General features: G+C 41.0%; 1 protein-coding gene across 2 annotated transcripts in view; it reads right to left on the minus strand.

Moving 5' to 3' along the window:
- Positions 1–25,651, minus strand: part of map3k4 (mitogen-activated protein kinase kinase kinase 4) — a 188,034-nt gene that overhangs the window by 147,804 nt on the left and 14,579 nt on the right. The window contains exon 2 of one of the 2 annotated variants that reach the window (XM_080200228.1): positions 2,636–2,817. In XM_080200228.1, coding sequence (XP_080056354.1) covers positions 2,636–2,817 — 182 coding nt within the window. Of the gene's footprint in view, positions 1–2,635; positions 2,818–25,651 lie in introns of those variants that run through there. The other variant, XM_080200229.1, reaches the window with a different exon arrangement.

The raw sequence follows: 25,651 nt of genomic DNA on the forward strand, positions 1-25,651 counted from the left end.
GTAGCCAAAGAATCACTTCCAATGTTTTCTCATCCTGCTCCGAATCATTCCTCGGATTCCAGAATTCTGCTGCCCGTGTCTAACTCTCAGCACATCCCAGTCCCCTAACACCTGCTACTGACCTACATTAACCCAGTCAAAGTCTTGATTCTGAAATTCTCATCTTTGTTTTCAAATCTGTCTGTGGCTTTGCCTCTCCCATCTTCTAATATGCAACCTTCAGACATCTGCACTTGTGCATCTCTGGCCTCCAGTGCATTTCTAACTTTAAAATCGCCCAACCACCAATGGCCAAGCCTTCCATTGCCTAGGCCCCAAACTTTGGATTACGTTCTCTACAACTCTTGATCTCGCTACCCTGCTTTAAGGCACTTCTTAAAACCTACCTCTGACTGAATTATTGGTCATCTTAACTACTGATTCTTTATGGAGCTCCATCTGAAGTGCTTTGGGGTGTTTTACGTTAAATGCACTAAAACGTTGGTATGAAGTGAAAAATTGTTCAATTTGCTCGATGCTCACTGAAAACCAAATTGGAGTACCTTAAATGCCAAACACATTCAGTGCCCATCTTACTCCAGACAGATCCACAACTAATAAATACCATACTGTCGGCAACTAAATACCATACTGTCAGATTTAAAAAACAACAAAGAATGACTAAGAAAGTGATAAAGAAAGGAAAGATAGAGTATGAAGGTAACTAGCTTTAAATATAAAAAAATGATAGTAAAAGTTTTTACAAATTTATAAAGAAGAGACTGGCTAGAGTGAATGTTGGACCCATGGAGGACGAGACGGGGGGATTTAGCGGTGGGCGATGAAGAAATGGCTGAGGCCTTAAATAAGTTTTTTGTGTCGGTCTTCACGGAGGAGGATACGAATAGTTTGCAGGATATTAAAGATAGAAGGATGGTAGGAGATGAGGTCCTCAATGCGATTACTGTCACTAGAGAGGTAGTGTTTGACAGACTAACGGGACTGAAGGTAGACAAGTCCCTGGGACCGGATGGAATGCATCCCAGGGTTCTGAAAGAAATGGCAGAGGTGATAGTGGATGCCTTAGTAATTATTTATCAAAATACGCTGGACTCTGAGGAAGTGCTGGAAGATTGGAAAACGGCTAACGTTACGCCACTGTTTAAAAAAGGTAGCAGACAAAAAGCAGGGAATTATAGGCTGGTTAGTTTAACGTCTGTAGTTGGAAAAATGCTAGAATCCGTCGTCAAAGAAGAAATAGTGAGGCACCTAGAAAAGAATGGTTTAATCAAGCAGACGCAGCACGGATTCGTTAAGGGGAAGTCGTGTTTGACGAATTTATTGGATTTCTATGAGGATGTGACTAGTGCGGTAGACAGAGGGGAACCGGTGAATGTGGTGTTTTTAGATTTCCAAAAGGCGTTTGATAAGGTGCCTCACAAAAGGCTGCTGCAAAAGGTTAGGGTGCAAGGAGTTAGGGGTAAGGTGTTAGCGTGGATAGAGGATTGGCTGTCTAATAGGAAGCAGAGAGTTGGAATCAATGGGTGCTATTCTGGTTGGCGGTTGGTGACTAGTGGAGTGCCGCAGGGATCGGTGCTGGGGCCTCAACTGTTTACCATTTACATAGATGATCTGGAGGAGGGGGCTGAGTGTAGGGTGACGAAATTTGCTGATGACACAAAGATGAGTGGAAAAGCAAATTGCGTGAAGGGTGTGGAAAGTCTGCAGAGGAGGTCTGGATAGGCTGAGTGAGTGGGCGAGGACCTGGCAGATGGAGTATAATGTTAGCAAATGTGAGGTCATCCACTTTGGCAGAAAGAATAGTAGGAGGGATTATTATTTAAAAGGCGAAAAGCTGCAGCATGCTACGGTGCAGAGGGACCTAGGGGTCCTTGTGCACGAATTGCAAAAACCCAGTCTGCAGGTGATCAAGAAGGTGAATGGAATGTTGGCCTTTATAGTAAGGGGGACAGAATATAAAAGTAGGGAGGACTTGCTGCAACTGTACAGGGTACTGGTGAGGCCGCAGCTGGAGTACTGTGTGCAGTTTTGGTCGCCGCACTTGCAGAAGGATATATTGGCCTTGGAGGGAGTGCAGAGAAGGTTCACTGGGCTGAAACCGGAGATGAGGGGGTTAGCCTATGAAGAGAGATTGAATAGACTGGGCCTGTACTCGTTGGAGTTTAGAAGGCTGAGGGGGGATCTTATAAAGACATATAAGATAATGAAGGGGTTAGATAGGGTAGAGATAGAGATTCTTCCCACTTAGAAAGGATAGCAGAACTAGAGGGCACAGCCTCAAATAAATGGGGGGCAGATTAGATCAGGAGTTGAGGAGGAACTTCTTCACTCAAAGGGTGGTGAATCTCTGCCCATTGAAGTAGTGGAGGCTACCTCACTGAATATATTTAAGTCACAGGTAGGTAGGTTTCTGGTAGACAAGGGAATTAAGGGTTACGGGGAGAAAGCAGAAAAGTGGAGCTGATCTACTTCAGATCAGCCATGATCTTATTGAATGGCGGGGCAGGCTCGAAGGGCTAGATGGCCTACTCCTGCTCCTATTTCTTATGTTCTTATGTTCACTTGCACAATAAGATTATTCAACTATGGCACAGTCTTCCAAATAAAGCAAAGCAAACTTCTGCATCATACTAACCTTTATTACCAGAGCGACTGACTGCTTTCCCAACATTATTCCTGTGTTTAGTTGACATGCGTTTCATTTGCCGTTGGGTATTAGGTGGTGAAGTTCCATAAAAACCTTCAATGCTAGATTCATCAGAATAGTCATCAGATTCAATATCTTCAGAAGCTACATCCTCTGATCTTTTATCTTCCCTGAGAAAAGGAAAAATAAATTACTTCAGTTGTTCTGCAAGCAACATATATAAAAAAACTAAATTTTGCTTTGAGCATGGCCTTGTGGTTAAAAACATGCAAATAACCACAAATGTGTCTGAATGGAGAATACCTTTAAAAAATGGTTTCACAATATCAACTCGTGAAGTATGAATTGGAATGCAGACTCATAGATTACATGCCATGTATGTTTTATAAATGATAAAAAGTCATTGGTGGCAGGAGGGAGGGGGAAGAACATCTCAGTGACGAGAATCTAATATGGCACTAGAAATATTGCATGAAACTAAATAAAACATTGCATATTCACCATAAGATTATATTCAATCAAAACAGGTTTTGAAAAGACCTATGACAAACCACAACTAGTCTAAACATCGCTATTCACTCTTGCCATTAAATGTCATTGGGTGGCAATCTGACATGGCAGGAAGAAGCAAGCAGTGTAGGATCCCTCCAAAACTATCGTGCTCTCAAATCAGTTTTCAGCACTTCTAGTGCTGAAGGAGTGCGACACCTTGTGGAATGCAGTCTGGTGCATCTGCTCAGATGAGGAGGATCACAGCAGACACCTCTAGATGCTGAAAGATGCCCTCATAAGAGCAGGATATGGCACTCAACTCATTGATCGACAATTCCAACGCGCCACAGTGAAAAACCGTACTGATCTCCTCTGAAGACAAACACAGGACATAGTGGGCAGAGTATCCTTCGTCGTCCAGTATTTCCCCGGAGCAGAGAAGTTACGACATTTTCTCCGGAGTCTTCAACACATCATTGATGAAGAAGAACATCGTCAAGGCCATTCCCATACCCCCACTTCTTGCCTTCAAACAACCACACAACCTCAAACAGACCATTGTCCACAGCAAGCTACCCAGCCTTCAGGAGAACAGTGATCACGACACCACACAACCCTGCCGCAGCAACCTCTGCAAGACGTGCTCGATCATTGACACGGATGCCACCATCTCACGTGAGAACACCATCCACCAGGTACACGGTACATACGCTAGCAACTCGGCCAACATTGTCTACCTAATACGCTGCAGAAAAGGATGTCCTGAGACATGGTACATTGGGGAGACCATGCAAACGTTATGACAACCGATGAATGAACACCACTCGACAATCGCCAAGCAAAACTGTCCTCTTCCTGTTGGCGAACACTTCAGCAGTCATGGGCATTCGGTCTCTGATCTTTGGGTAAACGTTCTCCAAAGCGGCCTTCATGACATACGATAGCACAGAGCACTGAGCAGAAACTGATTGTCAAGTTCCGCATACGAGGACGGCCTCAACCAGGATCTTGAGTTCATATCACACTATTTGTAACCCCCATGATTTGTCTGGGCTTGCAACATCTCGCTTATTATCCTGTCTGGAGACAATACACATCTCTTTAACCTATGCTTAATGCTATCTCCACTCACACTGTCTGCACCTTTAAGACTTGATTAGCTGTAAAGACTCGCATACTAATCAGTATTCTGTAAACCGTGTGTCTTTATATGCCGTGTTTATGATCAGAACTCCCCACTCACCTGAAGGGGCAAAGCCCTGAAAGCGAGTGGCGTTTGCTACCAAATAAACCTGTTGGACTTTAACCTGGTGTTGAGAGACTTCTTACTGTGTTTAACCCAGTCCAATGCCAGCATCGCCACATCATGCATATCCGTGACACCAGAGGCATCAATATGAAGCATCAGAAAGGAGAAAGAGGGTGCCCAGGTGTTTGCAACTCAGCCTTTTGGCTAAGATCAAGTGTAGTATCGACATGCTGTATTTGGTTGAAGTCATTAGGTTACATTTTAGCTTCATTTGAAGCAATTTTTAAAAACAGCACCTCGGCCTTTTGACTAAGATGCAAACGAGATCAAGCCTTGGAGAAGGTGCAATGCCTACTCCAATCAGCCTGGATCAAGTACATCAAGCTCAAGACAGCAGGTGGGAGCCCTGTCTTGTCAGCTTGGATCGGGAATGTCTCATTTGTTGGGACTCTGAATTGGATTGGGAATTCATATGCGTAGATGTACAAGCAATGATATAGAAGGTTGGTGAGCTGCAGGCACGGCATGCCACTTAAAATGATACGGCAGCAATAGCCATGACAAGGAAGGGAGGACAGAAAACATTATATTCCCGGCTATAAAGCTGCTCAGTAAGATAGCAAAAGGAAAAAAAAAGTGGTAATATTGATCAATGATCTAGTTACAGCACTGGAAAGGACTGATATAATGAAGGGTTTCAACACAATTTGGTTAGATTTAAAGGAACATTAAGAGTTATTACTCTGCTGGGTGTACACAATAGGTTACCAAATCAAAGAAAGTATAAAGGAGGAACAAATTTGAGGACAGCTTGCAGTAAGATGGAAGAAATCTATAGTGACAAAAAGCAATTTCAATTATAAAGAGCAACATGGAGGAAGAATTCCTAAATTACTTTCTTAATCAATGTGTTTCCAGGTCAAGAAGGGAGTAAGTATTGCTGGATCTAGTTCTGGAAATAAAGTGGGAAAGTGCAGCATATTTCAGGAGTGGATCATTTGGAAAACAGAAACAACCATATTGTTTTTTGAATAAGTATGTAAAAAGGACATGAATCAAGTATGAAAATACTCAACTGGAGGAGGGCAAATTTTGGTGAATTGAAAAGGCAATATAGCCTGTGAACTGTGTCTGTCCCCAACTATATCATTCCACATTATCACAATGTTCCTGTTCACCTCCCATTCCTTGAATGGCTTTTTGTACCACAGTAAGATTGTTCATCCACTAGAGATGGTTATTGAGGGCAGTACAACTGATGTCGTTTATATGGAACTTCAAAACGACCTTCATCAAATATCATGTGTTAGCAAAATTGAAGCCCACTGCAGTAATGGGTCAGTGACAGAATGGATAAGGAATTGGCGAAGGGACAGAAAGCAGAGTAGAGGCGAATTGTTATTTTTCAGAATAAGGAAGTACATCAAAAGGTGCCCTCCACGAGTTTTAGGACCACTGCTCTTTTTGATATTTTTTAATTATTTGCATTCTGGTATACAGGACATAATTTCATGTTCACAGCTGATACAGAATTTAAAAATGTGATATCAGTGAGGAGGATATAAACAGGCTTCAAGAGGACAAAGGCATAATATATTAGTTGGACAAAATGAGCAGGCAACTGGCAAATGAAATTTAAGACAAGTATTATGTTTCATGAAGTCAAATATAAACCAAATGGCACAAAGGATGGGAGGGAAAAGACAGTCACAGAATCCCTCCAGTGCAGGAGGCCATTCAACACATTGGGATTGTTGGTGCAGGCTCACCCAGGCTCTTTCCCCATAATCCCATGTAATCTCCAACACCAAAAGGCCATTTAGAATGGCAAATTAACCTCACCCATACATCTTTGGACTATGGGAGAAAACCAATGCAGACACGGGGAGAACAAGCAAACTCCACACATACAGTCACCCGAGGCAGGAATTGAACCCAGGTCTCTAGCACTGTGTGGCAGCAGTGCTAACAACTGTGTCAGCGGTGTAAAATGCTCTCAAATCTTGCCATGTCAAGTCACTGAGATGAATGCATGCCATATCACAAGTTCCTCAGTTATTGGGTGGGATATCAGAAAGCCATATGATCACTGTCAGTGCTATTTAACCTTGAGCCCTGAGAATGAGCACATATTAATTACAACACAAAGATATAAATGTATTAAAATTGCAGCAGTTGTGTCAAAAAATTTAACAGAATAAAATACTTGTTCCCAATCTAATGAAGCCAGTTCAACCTGACCAATCATACTGATGGACAGCACAAAATGTCAATGCGCACATATGAATATGCTGGCGTAGTGCCATAAAGGCAAAACCACACTGCAAATTCGAAATGGGGTTTCAATTTATAAATGTTACAAAATGCCGTCTGTCATAACTTTAACATCGTAAAGTCGAGAACTGCCTGTATTTGCTAACTTACAATTTATTTGAATCATTATAGAATCAAGGAAATGTTGTAAAATCATGACCATTATCTCTGAGAACCATAAGAACATAAGAAATAGGAGGAGTAGGCCATCCAGCCCCTCAACCCTGCCCCACCATTCAATAAGATCATGGCTGATCTGAAGTGGATCAGTTCCACTTTCCCACTTTCTCCCCATAACCCTTAATTCCCGTCTATCAAAAACCTATCTATCCGTGACTTAAATGTATTTAGCGAGGTAGCCTCCGCCACTTCAATGGGCAAAGAATTCCACAGATTCACCACCCTTTGAGTGAAGTTCCTCCTCAACTCCAATCTAAACTGCACCCCTCCCCCCCCTCACTTATCTTGAGGCTGTGTCCTCTAGTCCTGCTACCCTTTCTGAGCAGGAAGAATCTCTCTACCTCTACCCTATCTATCCCCTTCATTATCTTATATGTCTCTATAAGATCCCCCCTCATCCTTCTAAACTCCAACGAGTTCAGACCCAGTCTATTTAGTCTCTCTTCATAGTCCAACCCCCTCATCTCCGGTATCAGCCTAGTGAACCTCCTCTGCACTCCCTCCAAGGCCAATATATCCTTCCACAAGTGTGGTGACCAAAACTGCACACAGTACTCCAGCTGCAGCCTCACCAGTACCCTGAACAGTTGCAGCAAGACCTCCCTGCTTTTATATTCTATCCCCCTCGCTATAAAGGTCAACATTCCATTCGCCTTCTTGATCACCTGCAGACTGGGTTTTTGCGACTCGTGCACAAGGACCCCCAGGTCCCTCTGCACCATAGCATGCTGCAGCTTTTCACCCTTTAAATAATAATCCCTCCTACTATTATTCCTGCCAAAGTGGATAACCTCACATTTGCTAACATTATACTCCATCTGCCAGGTCCTCACCCACTCACTCAGCCTATCCAGATCTCTCTGCAGACTTTCCACACAATTTGCTTTTCCACTCATCTTCGTGTCATCAGCAAATTTCGTTACCCTACACTCAGCCCCCTCCTCCAGATCGTCTATATAAATGGTAAACAGTTGAGGCCCCAGCACCGATCCCTGTGGCACTCCACTAGTCACCAACCAGAATAGCACCCATCGATACCAACTCTCTGCTTCCTATTAGACAGCCAATCCTCTATCCACGCTAACACCTTACCCCTAACTCCGTGCACCCTAACCTTCTGTAGCAATCTTTTATGAGGCACCTTATCAAACGCCTTTTGGAAATCTAAAAACATCACATCCACCAGTTCCCCTCTGTCTACCGCACTAGTCACATCCTCACAGAAATCCAATAAATTCGTCAAACACGACTTCCCCTTAACAAATCCGTGCTGTGTGCTCGATCAAACCATTATTTTCTAGGTGCCTCGCTAGTTCTTCTTTGATGATGGATTCTAGCATATAGGATAACATATTGCATATAGAATAGCATTCTGGCATATAGAACCCTAGGATATAGGCCAAAGCTCCTTGGCGATTTGTTTGTTTCTTGTCCCTAAGCTTCTCCAATACTTTGCCTCTGCTAATATTAATTACCTTAGGTTCCACAGTAGCCCATTAATTACCATCTAATTGTTCACTGGTTCTGCCATTTTCTCAATCCCCACGGTAATTTCTGCTGCATTAGGGAGCGATATTTACGTTAGCTACACTGACATATTTGTGAAAGCTCTTACCATCTTTCTTTACATACTCTCATTCTACTTGTCACCTTTTTAAAACTCACCCAATTCCCATGCGAAGGATAGTAGTAAGCATTATATGTAATCGAATACCATACTTATCTACCCATGATTACTAGGGAAGTTATTTCTCATTTGTAAATGGAACATATTTTTGGTTAAGGATCTGAATCATTTAAAATGTTTTCCATTGTTTACTCACTGCAATACCTTTCATTCTATTTACCCAGTCAAACTTAGCTAGCTGTCCCCCTCAATCTTATATAAATCGGTTTTATGTTCAAGAAAGTTCGGACTCAAATTTGTCTTTCTCATAACTTAATATGGAATTCAATTGTATTATGATCACTCTTTCTAGTAAGATTTTGACAATGAGATTATTAATTAATCTTGCCCCATTCCATAATACTAGATCTAAAATTGGTTTCTCCCCAATGACTGTAGAAAGCAACTGCAAAATTCTACCACATAATTAATAAACTCATCTTCCAGACTAGTCTTTGCAAATTTGATTTGTCCAGTTTAAGATTAAAAGGTGCTGTGATTATTACATTTGTTTTGTTACAAGCTCTAATTATTTCTTACTTAACGCTCTGTCCAACCAATTTAGTAAACATGTTTATTGGTGGGAGGGTGCGCAATGTTGCAGATCCCTTTGTGGGCCAGATCAGATTGACTCCAAACACACATGCCAGTTTTGAAGATTTTATTAAATCTCAAGTTTCAGCAACAAGTTTCAAGAATCTTGTTTTTTTTAAAACCTAGGAAGAAAACTCAAATGAAGATTTTAGATATATACAAATTAAGGATTCAGAATAACACAGGAAGCTACTAACTTAACAATGGGAGCAGGACGAGGGTTCTCAGGATCAAATTAGCATTTGGAACTGAGTTCAAGAAATTATTCTTCACACAATAAGACCAACATGCGGAACAGACTTTCAGATAGACTAAACTTCAAGGTTAAAATCCTGGAGTCATTTAAAAATAACTGAATGCAATAAAGGGACATGACGATTACTTTTACCATCTTTGGGATATACAACCTCACCAAGATATGACAAATGACCTAAATTGTCTGTAATTATCGTGACATTTTGTGCCAACTCCCTCAATGACTGCCCCAAGCAGAATTAATGGCTATTTAAAAACATGCAAACAACCACATCACAAAATAAGAAGGGCAATCATACCTTTCCATTCAGTACAATAACCACAGGCACATGCAAGTCAAAGTTCTAGAAGACCATAGGCTGCTGTTCCCCTTTAAGAGAGTGAGCTGACCAGTGGTAACTTAACCTGAGAATCACCACACTCCAGGTGAGAGCAAGGTTGAGAAAGCAGGGCCTTCATGAATAACCTCAGCTGGTACAGGAATCAAACACACATTGTTGAATCACTCCACATCACAAAATGGCCATTAAAACCAACTGAGCTAACCGACCCTCTTCAGCAGGCACACACACTTTAAATGAACTGGCATACCACTTGCGCGATATGCAGTTGTCGACATTGGACTGGGGCAGGCACAGCAAGTAGTCTCACAACACCAAGTTCAAGTCCAACAATTTATTTGATAGCATGAGCTTTCAGAGTGCTGCTCCTTCATCAGGTGAGTCAACTAACGAAGGAGCAGCACTCTGAAAGATTGTGCTACCAAATAAACCTGTTGGACTTTAACCTAGTGTTGTGAGGCTACTTACTGTATACGCCTTGCAACAAATAAAATCCAATTATACCAGATTAAAACACTATAGATCAAGTTCTTTTGAATTTTTTAAGCTATAGTTTTCCATATCACGCCATTGAAAAATTGGAATTATATACTGTGCAGTTAAGACACTATTTGAAGTTTTTGCTTGCCCTATTCACGCTACATAGTTTAACAAGGTGCTGGCAGTCTTCAGTAGCTCTTCTTATTCACCAGGTTTCATAAGTAAGCTGAAACAACGAATATTAGTAAATTACTCAACAATGGCATTCATCAAGCAATACCTAACCCTGTCCCTCGCCGGACCATCAGGTTATTTCCCCAGGAGTGGATGGGCACAGGTTGTAAAAGCCATGAAGAATGTAATCTCCACCTGATGTTTTTCCACATCCTGATGTAGAAGGGCAACAGACAAAAACAGTTTTGTACCATTTTTCAAAAGCTTTAAAGATGCTTCACTCAATTTAAAAACTCTTGTGCATGGTGACCATACAAGAGTGCATTTTGTTCAAATGTTCACCTACTAACCATCAAAAAGCTAATTTTTTAAAAAATATAGATTCAGTCTGTAGATTCATAATGCAAATGCCAATCTTTGTAATTAATTTAAAAAAGATAACCACAAGTTAACGAAAAGAAGCTAGATGTTCACCAGCTGATGAAACTACACAGAATTTGCAGTACAGAAACAGGTTATTTGGCCAAAGTAGTCTACGCTGATGTTTACGTTCAGCACTGGTTTCCTCACAACCCTACTTTAGCCAACCGTAACATATCCTTCTATTCTTTTCCCATCATATTCTTAACTAGCATTCCCTTCAATGCAACTTCACAATAACATGTAAAATAGTCGACATAAGTAGCAAGTTCCACATTCTAAGTACTCTGAGCAAGACATTTTTCCTGAATTTTGATTTAGGTATACTAGTGCATGTGTGCACTTGTTTTGGACTCCTCCCTGGAAATATCTTTTGTTTACTCTAACAAACACCTACATAATTTTCAACGCTTTTTCATTTATGCAACTTGGATACTATTGGCAAAGCCAGCATTTGTTTCTATTCAACAAGTCTGTTGCAGTCTGTACAAAGTAGGCATGCCATAGTACTAATAGGTAGAGAATTCCAAGGGTTTGGACTCAGCAACGAAGGAGGAATGGCAATGTATTTCCAAGTCAAAAGACAGCATGTGATCTGAACGAGAACTTGTCCCATTCATCTGTTGCCCTTTTTGTTTAGTTTTTTTTGTTTTTTATTCCAATTTAATCCAATCAAGTCCAATACAGAGTCTCAACAAGTTGAGACATTCCCAATCCAAGCTGACAAGACAGGGCTCTCACCTCCTGTCTTGGGCTTGATCTATATGATCCAAGCTGATTGGAGTAGGCATAGCTCCTCCTCCAAAGCTTGAACTCGTTTGCATCTTAGCCAAAAGGCCAAGTTGCCACTTTTAAAAATTGCTTCAAATGAAGCTGAAAAGTAACCTAATGACTTCAGCCAAGCTCAGTATGTCGATACTACACTTGATCTTAACCAAAAGGCCGAGAGGTTGCCTTTTTTGACTTGAAAAAGTTCAGTTAAAGTAGCCTTGGCAAATTGCCACAGCACATCTTGCAAATGATGCACCATGGCTGCAAAATGTATCAATGTTGGGAGGAGCATGTTTAGTGTAGTGGAAATAAATACCAAAAGACTAGTGTTGGGTTTCTTGATGGTTGTTGGAGCAGCATTTATTCAGGCAAGTGTAGAGTATTCCATCACATTTGAAAACTATATAGGAGAAGCTTTGGGAAGACAGGAGGTGAATTACGCACCGCAGAATACTCAGCTTCTCACCACATCCCACCCATAAGAACATAAGAAATAGGAGGAGTAGTAGGCCATCTAGCCCTTCAAGCCTGCCCCGCCATTCAATAAGATCATGGCTGATCTGTTGTGGTTCAGTTCCACATTCCCGCCCTCTCCCCATAACCCTTAATCCCCTTGCCTATCAAAAATCTATCAACCCGCGTCTTAAAAATATTGAGCAAGGCAGCCTCCACCACTGCAACGGGCAGAGAATTCCAGAGATTCACCACCCTTTGAGTGAAGAAGTTCCTCCTCAACTCCGTTCTAAACCGCACCCCCCCCCCCCTTTATCTTGAGGCTGTGCCCTCTAGTCCTACTGTCCTTTCTGAGCAGGAAGAGCCTCTCCACCTCTATCCTATCCATCCCATTCAACATCTTATACGTCTCAATGAGATCTCCCCTCATTCTTCTAAACTCTAACAAGTACAAGCCTAGTTTATTCAGCCTCTTCTCATAGTTCAACCCCCTCAACTCCGGAATCAACCTAGTAAACCTCCTCTGCACTCCCTCCAAGGCCAAAATATCCTTGCGTAAGTGCGGTGACCAAAACTGCACACAGTACTCCAGCTGCGGCCTCACCAGTGCCCTGTACAGATGCTGCAAGACCTCCCTACTTTTATATTCAATCCCCCTCGCTATGAAGGCCAGCATCCCATTCGCCTTCCTGACCACCTGCTGCACCTGCAGGCTGGGTTTTTGCGACTCATGCACAAGGACCCCAAGGTCCCTCTGCACCGTCACATGCTGCAGTTTTTCGCCATGTAAGTCCTTCCTACCATTATTCCTACCAAAGTGGACAACCTCACATTTGCCAAAGTTAAATTCCATTTGCCAGTTCCTGGCCCATTCGCCCAGCCTATCTAGATCCTTCTGCAGACTCTCCACACCCTCCGCACAATTTGCCATTCCACCAATCTTGGTGTCATCAGCAAATTTCGACACCATACACTCGGTTCCCTCTTCCGGATCATCTATATAAATGGTGAATAGCTGAGGCCCCAGCACCGACCCCTGGGGCACTCCACTAGTCACCAACCGCCAATCCAAATAGCACCCATTGACCCCCACACTCTGCCTCCTATTTGACAACCAATCCTCTATCCACGCTAACACCCTACCCCCAACTCCATGCCCCCTTACCTTCTGCAATAACCTCTTGTGAGGTACCTTGTCAAACGCCTTCTGAAAATCAAGAAAGACCACATCCACCGGCTCTCCTCTATCCACCACCCTAGACACATCCTCATAGAACTCCAATAAATTTGTCAGACACGACTTCCCCTTAACGAAACCGTGCTGCGTCTGCTCTATCAAACAATTCTCCTCAAGATGCCTCGCTATTTTCTCCTCGATCACGAATTCTAACATTTTTCCGACAACAGACGTTAAACTAACCGGCCTATAATTCCCCGCCTTTTGCCTGCCACCCTTCTTAAAAACGGCTAATGTTACGCCGTTGTTCGAATCTTCCGGCACTTCCCTGGATTCCAGCGACATTTGGAAAATAATCACCAAGGCATCCACCATCACCTCCGCCATTTCCTTCAGAATCCTTGGATGCATTCCATCCGGTCCTGGGGACTTGTCCACAATCAGTCCTTCCAGTCTGTCGCGCACCACCTCTCTAGTAACAATAATGTCATTCAGGCCCTCCACTTCTACTATCTTTCCATCGCTAACACCCAATCTGACACAAGTCCCTAGACATTACTGATGAGGACTTTGCTGAGTCAACTGAGTTGGATGCTCCTCTCTCCACAGTATCTATTGCCTAGGCCAGTCAGGTGCTCTGTCCAGGTTTATTCTAATGATACTTTTATCTAACAGTTTTGTTTTGACCAAGTGGCTTGCTAGGCTATTACAGTGGGCAGTTAAGAGTCCATCATATTTTCATGGGTCAGGAGTCACAGAGGTCAGATTTCCATCCTTTGGACTCTAATGAATCAGACCAGTTTTTACAAACTCTTGGCAATTTTTTAAGGTCATCATTATTAGTTTCAATTCCGCGTTTACTTATTTTAATTAAGATCGTCTAGCTGTTGTGATTGGAGTTGAACTGAAAACTCGGGATCATTAGTTCGGGTCTCTGTATTATGAGCCCAGTAACATTGTCATTCTTCTACATTACCAAGATCCCTGAGGATCACATTTGGTCTTCGCTTCTCCGAAGAAAAAGACTCAGCCTGTTCAGTTGGTCCTAAATATTATAAGTTTCTCAATTTTGGTGCCACTTCTGCAGAGACACAAAATTCTGTTCAGCACTTCAGTTTGTGTAGTATGGAGAAGATAAATTAGTTGCTAATATTGCATATTTCTGATTTAATTCTCATAGCTGGCAGGGATAGACTTACCTCAATAAAGCTATTTTTACAACTCCATAAGAAGCTCTAAATACTTAAATCTGTCTGACATGACTACACACACACACTACACACACACACACCATATTTCACATCTACATTTATCTAATCTCTACAATATCAATTAAGACATAGAACGAGAATTATGATTCAGTGTTAGCTAGCATTTTTTTTAAAAAAGACGATGGATACATTATGGTTCCTTTTATTTTCCTGTAGGAATTTGTGGGATGCATAGGCCAGAATAAACATGGCTTAATACTGGTCCAACTCGTACAAGTTTCACAGATGGTAACTTTACAGTAATTCGGTTGATAGTTCTGAGCGGACGGAATCTGTACATCACAGGCTCCCAACATAACCTTCTTTATAAATGAAGTCTGTACCCTAAGTGCATGCAGTTCAGAGAAATTCATCATCAGGGAGCTATCAAAAAGTTATCAGACTAAACACAGCACATTAAATATGTCAGCCATGAAAAAACTAGTTCATTAGTGTATTTATTTGAAATTATCATAAAAATAATTTTCCAGAAGCCCAATACACTAATGCTACTGAGCTTCTCAAAAAAGTCAGCAAACCTAATTACTGAAAATGCAATCTTACTTGTATGTCTCTTGGATATTGTTTATTCAAGAGGTCAAAGCAAACAGGGCATGGGAAACACTAAACTGGATTTTGAAGTCATATATTTATTCTCAAAGGATTTCTCTGTGATAGATACCAGTCACTTCAGAAACATGAATTAGATTTAACGATTGTTCTGCCAATAACTTGGCTGAATATTTTAACTCTTAAACGAAGTGGGATTTTTATTGCAATCTTTTAGAAGTCATTATTTTATAGCACTAACATATGGCATTTTACACACCTGAGCCCAGCTTATTCTGTACCAGACATAACTGGGGCTGTTTCTTGTACACTAGTGGTGCATTTTTTTTCCACCCTAAGCTTCCTATTCAGGATGAGTAATGAGATTCTCAGGCTGTCTGACCAAATACTAGGGAGTAATGCAGGCCATATGCCACCTGGGGGTGAAATGCAACTGCGTACTTGATTTGCAAAATGTAGGTCAGCTCACTGAACTGGACCAACATTATTTTCCTTTAAAACACAGGACATAAAATTTTCAAGATTATCTCACTTTCATTCCATGATTCAACTCTCCATCATTTTGAGCAAAGATAACATTCCAACTGAAGATTATTTTAAGAACACCACCATATTTAACAGACATTATCTTTCTCAAACTTCTGCTAGCTCAGTGTTCCATTTCTCATTACTATCCAGTAGGAGAAAAAAAAACACAAAATTGGATTAATCTGGGATACCCTAAATGACTATACAGCTTGCAAAATTTCAAGATCCAGACTTTAGATGTGAAGGGTGAGTACATAGGGTTGTCAACGCAGGTGAACCACAAAGCTATTTGGGAGGGGGGGAAGGGGAAGAGAAAATATGAACACCTTCCCTAGTGGTGTTGTTGATGTTGACTACATAGTCTTTCAAAAAACATTTCATAAGTACTTGTAAGCAAATTGAAACCCGTATGATTAAAGGATCAGTGGCAGCATGGATATGAAATGAGATGACAGAAAGCACAGATAAATGGTTCATTTTCCAAACTGGAAGGAAGCATGTAGTTGTGCTCCAAAGGGTGGCGGATTACAGTATTACTCTGAGACATATTAATGACCTGCAATTGGGTGTACAGGTCGCAAGTTTACAGATAATATGAAACTCAAAATAGTAAACAGGAGAGGGGATAACAATAGATATCAGAACAGAGACTGGTACAATGGGCAGATGGCAGATAATGTCCCCGCTGAGCTGCACAGTTAGCAAGTAGGCCATGCAAAAGTTGGCCCCTCTGTAAACTGCCACATGTCCGCCAGGATTTTAGTATCATGCCTCTATTGTAAACATTTTCTAATCCTGGGATTTCAATAAACAAGACAATTCTAAAAGTGTGACAAAACAATCAGGCGCATAATTATGTATATTACATTTTATTCTTCTAATTGGATTTGCGCTTGCAGAGTATTTTGGCCTTTACAACAGAAGGGAGTATAGGTCTGGAACTGTTGTTTGCAAAACTAATCAAGGTAATTCAAGTAATTTAAGAAAACAGACAAGAAGCATACTTCCATAGTATAAAAAGGAAAATATACTATAGTAAATATAATATAAATGATCAAATAAAATGCAAAATCAAATTCAATAAAACAACTGTTCCGAATATCAAAGGACACATGCAAACAATATAATTTATGCACATGGCAAATTAAGTCAGCTGGTGCATTTAATTTATTGCAAAAATCTCAAAACAGTTATGCAAAGCAAACATTTCCATTTGGTAACTGAGGTACACCACACTGGAAACCCAAACCTGACCCCTAGATTAGATGACCTTTAAAGGTGTGCCACAAATTTGTCTTGCTGAAACAAACCAAAGTATATTGCTTGAATTAAGCAGTAATCGGATAAAGTATCTGCTTTGGGATTGAAAAACTACTTTTAAAAAACCACAGGGCAAAACTCTTTCAATACAAAATATAACTACGCAATTATAGTGATTGTTTGTCATACTATGAATGAAGCTCAAACTATTGCAGGTTCTTCCCCCCCACCCTCCTTCCTCAGTTGCAGAAAATCCTTATTTTGCGCACCAATTCATTTAAATTGCCCAGGTAATTTTGCATTGGAACACTTAACAGGGACTGAGTAAATCTATGTTGTCAGCTGGAATAAATAAATGCAGTGAAAATGAGATGACACCCATGTGTCCCCAGATATCATCTGCAAGCATTTTTGGAGTTCTTAGTTCGTAGGACCCAATCAATTACCCTGCTGAGAGGGGACAAAGCTGCAGCGAGGCACAAACTAAGAAGTTATTGCTAAATTTATTATAGATGGTACCATGCCATTTGCCTTTGTGAAACATGTATGCTGGAGAGTCACAAATGAACATGGTACAGGAGTATTTTATGAATCAAGATGTTGTGGACTTTCACTGGAGGAGGAATTTGCAAGCACATTAAGTTCCATAATAAAGCTACCCACGTAGGCAGAGAGCGACCACAATATGGTTAAAAGTAAAGTTTATTTATTAGTCACATGTAGGCTTACATTCACACCGTCATGAAGTTACTGTGAAAATCCTCGAGTCGCCACACTCCAGCGCTTGTTCAGGTACACCAAGGGTGAATTTAGCACAGCCAACCTACCTACCCAGAACAGCTGGTGGGGGAGGAAAGCAGAATATCCGGAGGAAACCCACACAGGCACGGGGAGAATGTGCAAACTCCACACAGACAGTGACCCAAGCCGGGAATCAATCCAGGGTCCCTCGCGCTGTAAGGCAGCAGTGCTAACCACTGTGCCATCGTGCTGCCCGAAGTCATTATTGGGAAATCAGCACCAAAACAAAAGTCCACATTTAAAAAAGAGTGGACTTCAAGAATAGTGAAACAATGTCAAATAATCCTTTTTCAAAGAATAACATTGAATATTTCAAACATTTAACAAAACAAAAAAGCCAAATAATTGTCAAAAATGGATGAATAGTATGGTTATGATTCAGATTCTCTCAATGCTCAGGTTTGCTACAAAAGGCACATTTCCACAGGCAGATCTAGATTTCCTATTAAACAAAAAGAAACTTACGAAAAATGAATGGTATATAGTGTATTTCTGGGCCAACAAATTACCATTTTACTAACGAACTTAGAATTGTCTATCATATGTTCCCAGCCTACAAAATGATTCAGGCCACGTCACAAGATCTATATAATGCTAGACAAATTCATACAATATATTTAAAGTTTAGGAAAAAAAATTTTGAATTGACATTCGGACTGGGATAAATATGGGCAGCAGTCAGTTACCATGCATGTATGTCACATTAATTCCTCTGGAGGTTATTCGAGGGAGTGACAACAGTTCACTGTCATTATAACACAAATATCCTCAGTACACTGAGCAGTCAATCAAGCTATTTTCAGAGAGAAAATGGCTTGCAATTAATAGCATTAAGATAGGAAAAACACTGAAATTTCATAGAAGTCTAACCAAAACTGGACACCAGTCAAAGGTGGTAATAGGAGGAGAGAGCAAAAACCTAGTCTCAAAGGTGGGTTTTGAGGGAGAACCTGAAAGGAGGACAGGGAAGTGAAAAGAGCTAAAGGCATGGCACATCAGTTCAGAGGATCAAAAGAAGGAAGAAGTGCAGAATCAGCAGAATGAAGAGTTCTGGCACCCTGAAGGCTTCGATGCGATATTATGAACAAGTATAGAGGCACTAATGAGGGTGCAAAAATATTTGCAAGGATGATGGAGAACTGCAAGATTCTATCTATCTCTCAGGAAAGGATCAGCAGAAGACTCTCTCTCTTTTGAAGAGTTAAGACTGAGGAGTGACCCAATAGGAGGTAATTACAACTGAAACGTTTTTATTCAGTGTATTATCGTGCAATGCGTATTTTGTGTGAATAAAACATTTATTTTAATTACTGAAATAAAATAGAATCATAGCATCATAGAGTAGAGGAGTCCCTTCGGCCCACCCACACGAGAAACACCTGACCTACCACCTAATCCCATTTACCAACACATCAGCCATAGGCTTGCATGTTATGACAATTCAGGTACTTTCTAAAGTAAGTGAGACAACTTGCCTCTACCACCCTCCCAGACAGCATGTTGGTGAACCTCCTCTGCACCCTCTCCAATGCAATCACATCCTTCCGATAACGTGGCAACCAGAATTGCACACCTACGTAGTATCTCTAGCTATGGCTCAATGTTCTCCAACTCCAACATGACTTCCTTGCTTTTGTAATCTATGCGTCACCAGATAAAGACAAGTATCCCACGTGCTTTTTTCATGCCAACATGCCCCTCCATTTTCAGAGATCTGTGGACAAACACACCAAGGCCTTTTTGTTTCACAAAATTTCGTGTCATGCCGTTCAGTGAACACTTTCTTGTCAAATTATTCCTTCCCAAGTGTATCACTTTTCAGGGTTAAATTCTATCTGCCATTTATCTGTTCATTTGGCCATCCTGTTTATATCTTTGTGTGGTCCAAGACACACAACCTCACTGTTAACCAAAAAATGGACAAACATTTTGTAGAGGAAAAGCATAAATTTCCATTTAAAATGCAGGCATTGTAATTTTAATGAAAATAGCAGACAAAAGTGCGACAGAAAATATTATGTTGTAGACAGCAAACATACAGTGAAGTCAGCTGCCTTCACATTATTGGTCATTCTCCTCTGACACTGGATTTATACCATAAAGCATACATAACGAAGGTTACTGATTTATCACAACTAAGTCTTAAAAGTCCAGAAGGATTTCAGATGGTGTTACTTGCAGGATAAACAGCGCCCACAATTTCTTCCTCTTCTGTGTATAGTGCCATTTGATCTTTTATTTCCATCAGAAAGGATAGATGATGCCTCAATTTAAAACATTGTCCAAGGCTAGATTCTTTTAATAGTGTAGTATTCCTTCATTATTGTAGTGAAGCATCTCCCTGGATTATGTACTCAAGCAAAAAAAATCACTGTGCCAAAACCAGCACAATCTTGGCTAATCTCTCAAGTGAATGGCATTTTACTATAGTCTTCAGAAAGCGATCACTAAATATGTTAATTATTCTTTGTTCATCTAAAATAGAATGATTACACATCACAAGAATGCGCAATTCTATTTTTTATAAAAGTCAAACAAATTTCACTCTCACATCAGATCAGCTTTAAATTTTGAACAATCCCTGACTAACATATCATTAAAAATGTCCACCAGGAGTAAATATGGTCCCAAACCTCAGGTTGAGCATAAATGGAAGCTAAATACAACATAGCTCTCTGAAGGTGTCTAGACGATGAGAGTAATTACTGCTTAGGCCCCTCAAATTCCAGCTATAGACCTGTACAAATTAAATTTGTTTACTAGATTTGCTGCAAGCACAATATAACTCCTTATTTACTAGCAAGCAAAACCTATTAATTTAGCTAACTTTTATGTGCAAGTCCTCACACGTTATAATGAAAGCAAAATACTGCAGATGCTGAGGATCTGAAATAAAAATGAAGTGCTGAAAATATTCAGCTGGTCTGGCAGCATCTGTGAGAGACAGAGTTAACCTTTCATGTTGAATATGACTCTTCTTTGGAACTCCCACACATTCGTGTTTTAGGTTACAGTGCATGGCCCCTTTCACCATCTACTTTTCTTTATTTATTGAAATCCTGCATGATAGTCACAACAGCGGGGAGTGACGATGTACAAACCGTTCAGCGGAGGAATGCAAACCAAGTAGATTTTCCACATTTCAATCATTGTGCACTCAACAAGCCACAAAGCAGAAACTAAGAAACAAGCTCCCATTAGATTAGCATGCAATTTTGACAGAATGAATACTTTTTAAAATATAGAGATCTTACAGTAAAGAAACAGGTTAACCAATCAATGCCCATGCTTATGCTCCATACAAACTTCCTCGCACCCTACTTCATCCAAGACCAATTGCATATCTTTCACACATTTATGTAGTTTCCCCTTAAATATTACCATGATATTTGCTACTGCATGGAGTGGGCAAAACAAGTCTACATTCAACCCACTGTCACGGCAAAGAAGCCTCTTTCAGATTACTTATTGGCTTTGTTATATTTATACCTTATATTTTAGAACTCTTCCCTGCATCCAATTCACTTCTCATTGCTTTTAAGGTTATTGTAGATTACTGAACTATTGCTAAAGTATTTGGTTCTTCCGGTTCGATGGCTCTGTTTGTCTGTTATGGCCCAATGCAAAGCAAATAACGTGACAATACTTCGTTGGTTCAAAAGTTAAGGCTTCAAGATCCCAAATGGCACTTGGTTTCAATTTTAAAACTTTTGAGTGGGCCATATACCTTTCTTTGTTCTCCGGTCTGTCCTATCATCAGTTTCTTATCACACCACTTGCATCTCCTTAACCTCTTTGAAAAAAATTGAGTTATTCTACAAAATTGGCCAAAGAATTTGGCATAGTGTCTTTCAGAAACACTGATGAAATTTTACTTTATAAAAGCAAATATTTAGCGCCCACCAATGCTACAGTTTTGAAATTACTTAACAATCAGCTTTCCTACAGCCAAGTTGTTGCATCCTGTTCATAGTGGCGGGAATCAGCATTCATTAATGCAAAAATAACAATCAAGTTTTAGAGTTTTATTATAACAATAAGTGCATTCAACCAAAATATTTTTTGCACTAGCTCCATTGTAACCCAAGAACAAATACAAGGCATGACTCTCAAACAGACTGATTTACATTTACTGGCTCTGGCAATAACCCACCTGAGTGAAAAAAAATCAAGACAAACAAAAGCCTTTTTCAAAGTGAGCATTTGTGTTGAATTTGTAAGAGGCAGCAACAAATGGACATGCAAATTCCCAAAGAACCGAAATGCTGCTTCTGTTTATGAATCCCAAATAGGTTTCAGTAAACTGAACAAGTTTTTTTTTGTTGCCATACTTCTATTGTACTTTTTAAAATTCATTTATAGGATGTAGGTGTCATTGGCAAGGGCAGCATTTATTGCCCATATTCAACTGCCCTCGAGAATTTTGATTCAGCAACAATGGACTATGATGGAGTGATATAGGGTGACAAGAGAAAAAAACTTACATAAATTCTATGTTGCCGCTGGCCTTGTTCTTCTACAGGGTAGAGTGGTCTACATTCTCCAAATAGTAAAACGTGACAAGTATACATGAAGAAATACTGGGTGCTTATAACAAAGGGATCATAATAATAATGGGTGACTTTAATCTACAGATAAACTTTGTCAAAAAAATTTTAAAAGTAGAATATTACTTAAATGGAAAATTGGCAAATTCCGAGGTGTAGAGAGATCTAGGTATTCTAGTACACGAGCCACAAATGTCGGCGTGCAAATACAGCCGATAAGGCAGCTGACGGAACACTATCCTATTATGAGAGAATTTAACATTAAAGTAAGGATTATATTCTTTAGTACACACAGCATTTGTGAGAACACATTTCAAACAATGGGTACAGTTTTGATCTCCTTATGCAAGGAAGGATACAAAAGGAGGTTTAACACCTGAAATGAACAGGTTTTGTTATGGGGAAAGATTGAACATTGGAGCTTCAAACAGTGAGGAGTGACAATTGAAGTACAAGGTCCCGAATGTCCTTAACAAGGTTCTGCTTTAGGATGGAGCCCAGAATTAAGGGGCTCTGTTTAGAATTAGAAGATTCAGAGACATCCATTTAGGACAGAGGCGAGGACAGCTGAAGGCATTTAAAATCACTGGCACCAACACACCCCTCCCTGATAAACTCAATGCATTCTACACCTGTTTTGAGCAAAACGTCAGCGAGAGTACGCTCTCCATCCCGAAAGCCCTGAATGAATCTGTACCCGAGATCACAAGTGGAGATGTCAGAGCAGCCTTCTCGAAGGTCAATCCACAGAAAGCGACCAGCCCAGATGAACACTCAGAATACGCGCAGATCGGCTGGGGGTACACGCAGACAACTTCAATCTCTTTTTACAACAATCTGGGGTTCCTATCTGTTTCAAGAAAACAACCATCACCCTTGTACCAAACAAAAGCCAAGCAGTGTGCCTTAATGACTATCGTCCAATGGTTCTGACATCCATCATTATAGAAAATAGAATACAGAACAGCACAGCACATTATAGGCCCTTCGGCCCTCGACGTTGCACCAAGCTACGTCCAAACCCAAGATCAAGCTATCCCACTCCCTATCATTCTGGTGTGCTCCACGTGCCTATCCAATAGCTGCTTGAAAGTTCCTAAAGTGTCCGACTCCACCATCACAGCAGGCAGTGCATTCCACACTCCAGCCACTCCCTGAGTGAAGAATCTACCTCGGACATCCCTCCTATATCACCCACTATGAACTTTAAAGTTATGCCCCCTGGTAACAGCTACATCCACCCGAGGAAATAGTCTCTGAACGTCCACTTACCTATCCCCTTTATCATCTCATAAACCTCTATTAAGTTGCCTCTCATCCTCCTCCGCTTTAAAGAGAAAAGCCCCAGCTCCCTCAATCTTTCCTCACAAGACCCACCCTCCAAACCAGGCAGCATCCTGGTAAATCTCCTCTGCACTCTCTCCAATGCTTCCACATCCTTCTTATAGTGAGGTGACCAGAACTGCACACAATATTCCAAATGTGGTCTCACCAATGTCCTGTATAACCCCACGGCTCTTAAACTCAAACCCTCTGTTAATAAACACTAACACACTAAAAACCTTCTTCACGGCTCTATCCACTTGAGTGGCAACCTTTAGAGATCTGTGGATATGAACCCCAAGATCTCTCTGTTTCTCCACATTCTTCAGAAGCTTGCCATTGTCCCTGTAATCCGCATTCAAGTTTGGCCTACCAAAATGAATCACCTCGCACTTATCAAGGTTAAACTCCATCTGCCACCTTTCTGCCCAGCTCTACATTCTATCAATGTCTCTTTGCAGTCTACAAGAGCCCTCCACCTCATCCACCACTCCACCAATCTTGGTGTCATCAGCAAATTTACTAACCCACCCTTCAGCCTCCTCTTCCAAGTCACTGATAAAAATCACAAATAGCAGAGGACCCAGCACTGATCCCTGTGGTACACCACTGGTAACTGGCCTCCAGTCTTCCCGCCACCATCATCCTCTGTCTTCTATTATGAAATGCTTCGAAGGGTTAGTCATGGCACAAAACAATTCCAGCCTCCAATTGCCTGGATCCACTATAGTTTGCCCTACACCACAACAGGTCCACAGGAGAGGCCATCTCCCTGGCCCCGCACTCAACCCTGGAACACCTAGATTACAAAGACACCTATGTCAGATTCCTATTTTTTGATTACAGCTCAGCCTTCAACACCATTATTTCTACAAAACTGATCTCAAAATCTCCATAGTCTGGAACTTGGCTCTCCCTTCTGCGACTGGATCCTGAATTTCTAACCCACAGGCCACAATCAGTAATGATAGGCAATGACACCACTTCCACGATCATCCTCAACACCAGTGCCCCAAAAGACTGTCCCCTCAACCCCTTACAAAACTCCTTATATATCAATGACAGTGCAGCCAAATTCCTCTCCATCTTGATTTTCAAGTTTGCTGATGACACCACTGTAGTGGGTCAGAACTCAAACAATGACAAGACAGAGTAAAGAGATAGAGAGTCTGGTGAACTGATGCGGCGACAGTATTCTTCCCTCAATGTCAACAGAACGAAGGAGATAGTCATCGATTTCAGGAAGCATAGTGGAGCACATGTCCATCTACGTCAATGGGATGAAGTAGAAATGGTCAAGAGCTTCAAATTTTTAGGTGTCCAGATCACCAACAACCTGTCCTGGTCCCCCCATGCTGACACTATAGTTAAGAAAGCCCACCAACGCATCTACTTTCTCAGAAGAGTGAGGAAATTTGGCAGGTCCGCTATGACTCTCAGCAACTTTTACAGATGCACTATACAGACCATTCTTTCTGGTTGCATCACAGCTTGGTATGGCTCCTGCTCTATCCAAGACCACAAGAAACTACAAAGGGTCATAAATGAAGCCTAGTCTATCACACAAATCAGCCTTCCACTCACTGACACTTAACACTTGCCGCTGCCTCAGTAAAGCAGCCGCATAATTAAGGGCCCCATGCACCCTGGAAATACTATCTTCCACGTTCTTCTGTTGGGAAAAAGATACAAAAGTCTGAGGAAACATATCAACCTATCAAGAATATCTTCTTCCCTGCCACCATCAGACTTTTGAATGGATCTCCCTCACATTAAGCTGATCTTTCTCTACGCCCTATGTATGACCATAACAATACATTCTGCACTCTCTCCTTTCCTTCTCTTTGAACGATATGCTTTGTCTGTATAGCATGAAAGGAACAATACTTTTAACTGTATACTAATACATATGATCTGGAGGAGGGAACCGAGTGTAGGGTGTCAAAATTTTATGATGACACCAAGATTGGAGGAAAGGCAAATTGTGCAGAGGGTGTGGAGAGTCTACAGAAGGATCTAGATAGGCTGGACGAATAGGCCAGGAAATGGCAAATGGAATTTAATGTTGGCAAGTGCAAGGTGGTCCACTTTGGTAGGAATAATGGTAGGAAGGATTATCACTTACGTGGCGAAAAACTGCAGCAGGCGACGGTGCAGAGG

Source organism: Carcharhinus amblyrhynchos, chromosome 12 (assembly GCF_965287045.1).
Source record: "Carcharhinus amblyrhynchos chromosome 12, sCarAmb.v2.hapA, whole genome shotgun sequence".
Taxonomy (NCBI): Eukaryota; Metazoa; Chordata; class Chondrichthyes; order Carcharhiniformes; family Carcharhinidae; genus Carcharhinus; species Carcharhinus amblyrhynchos.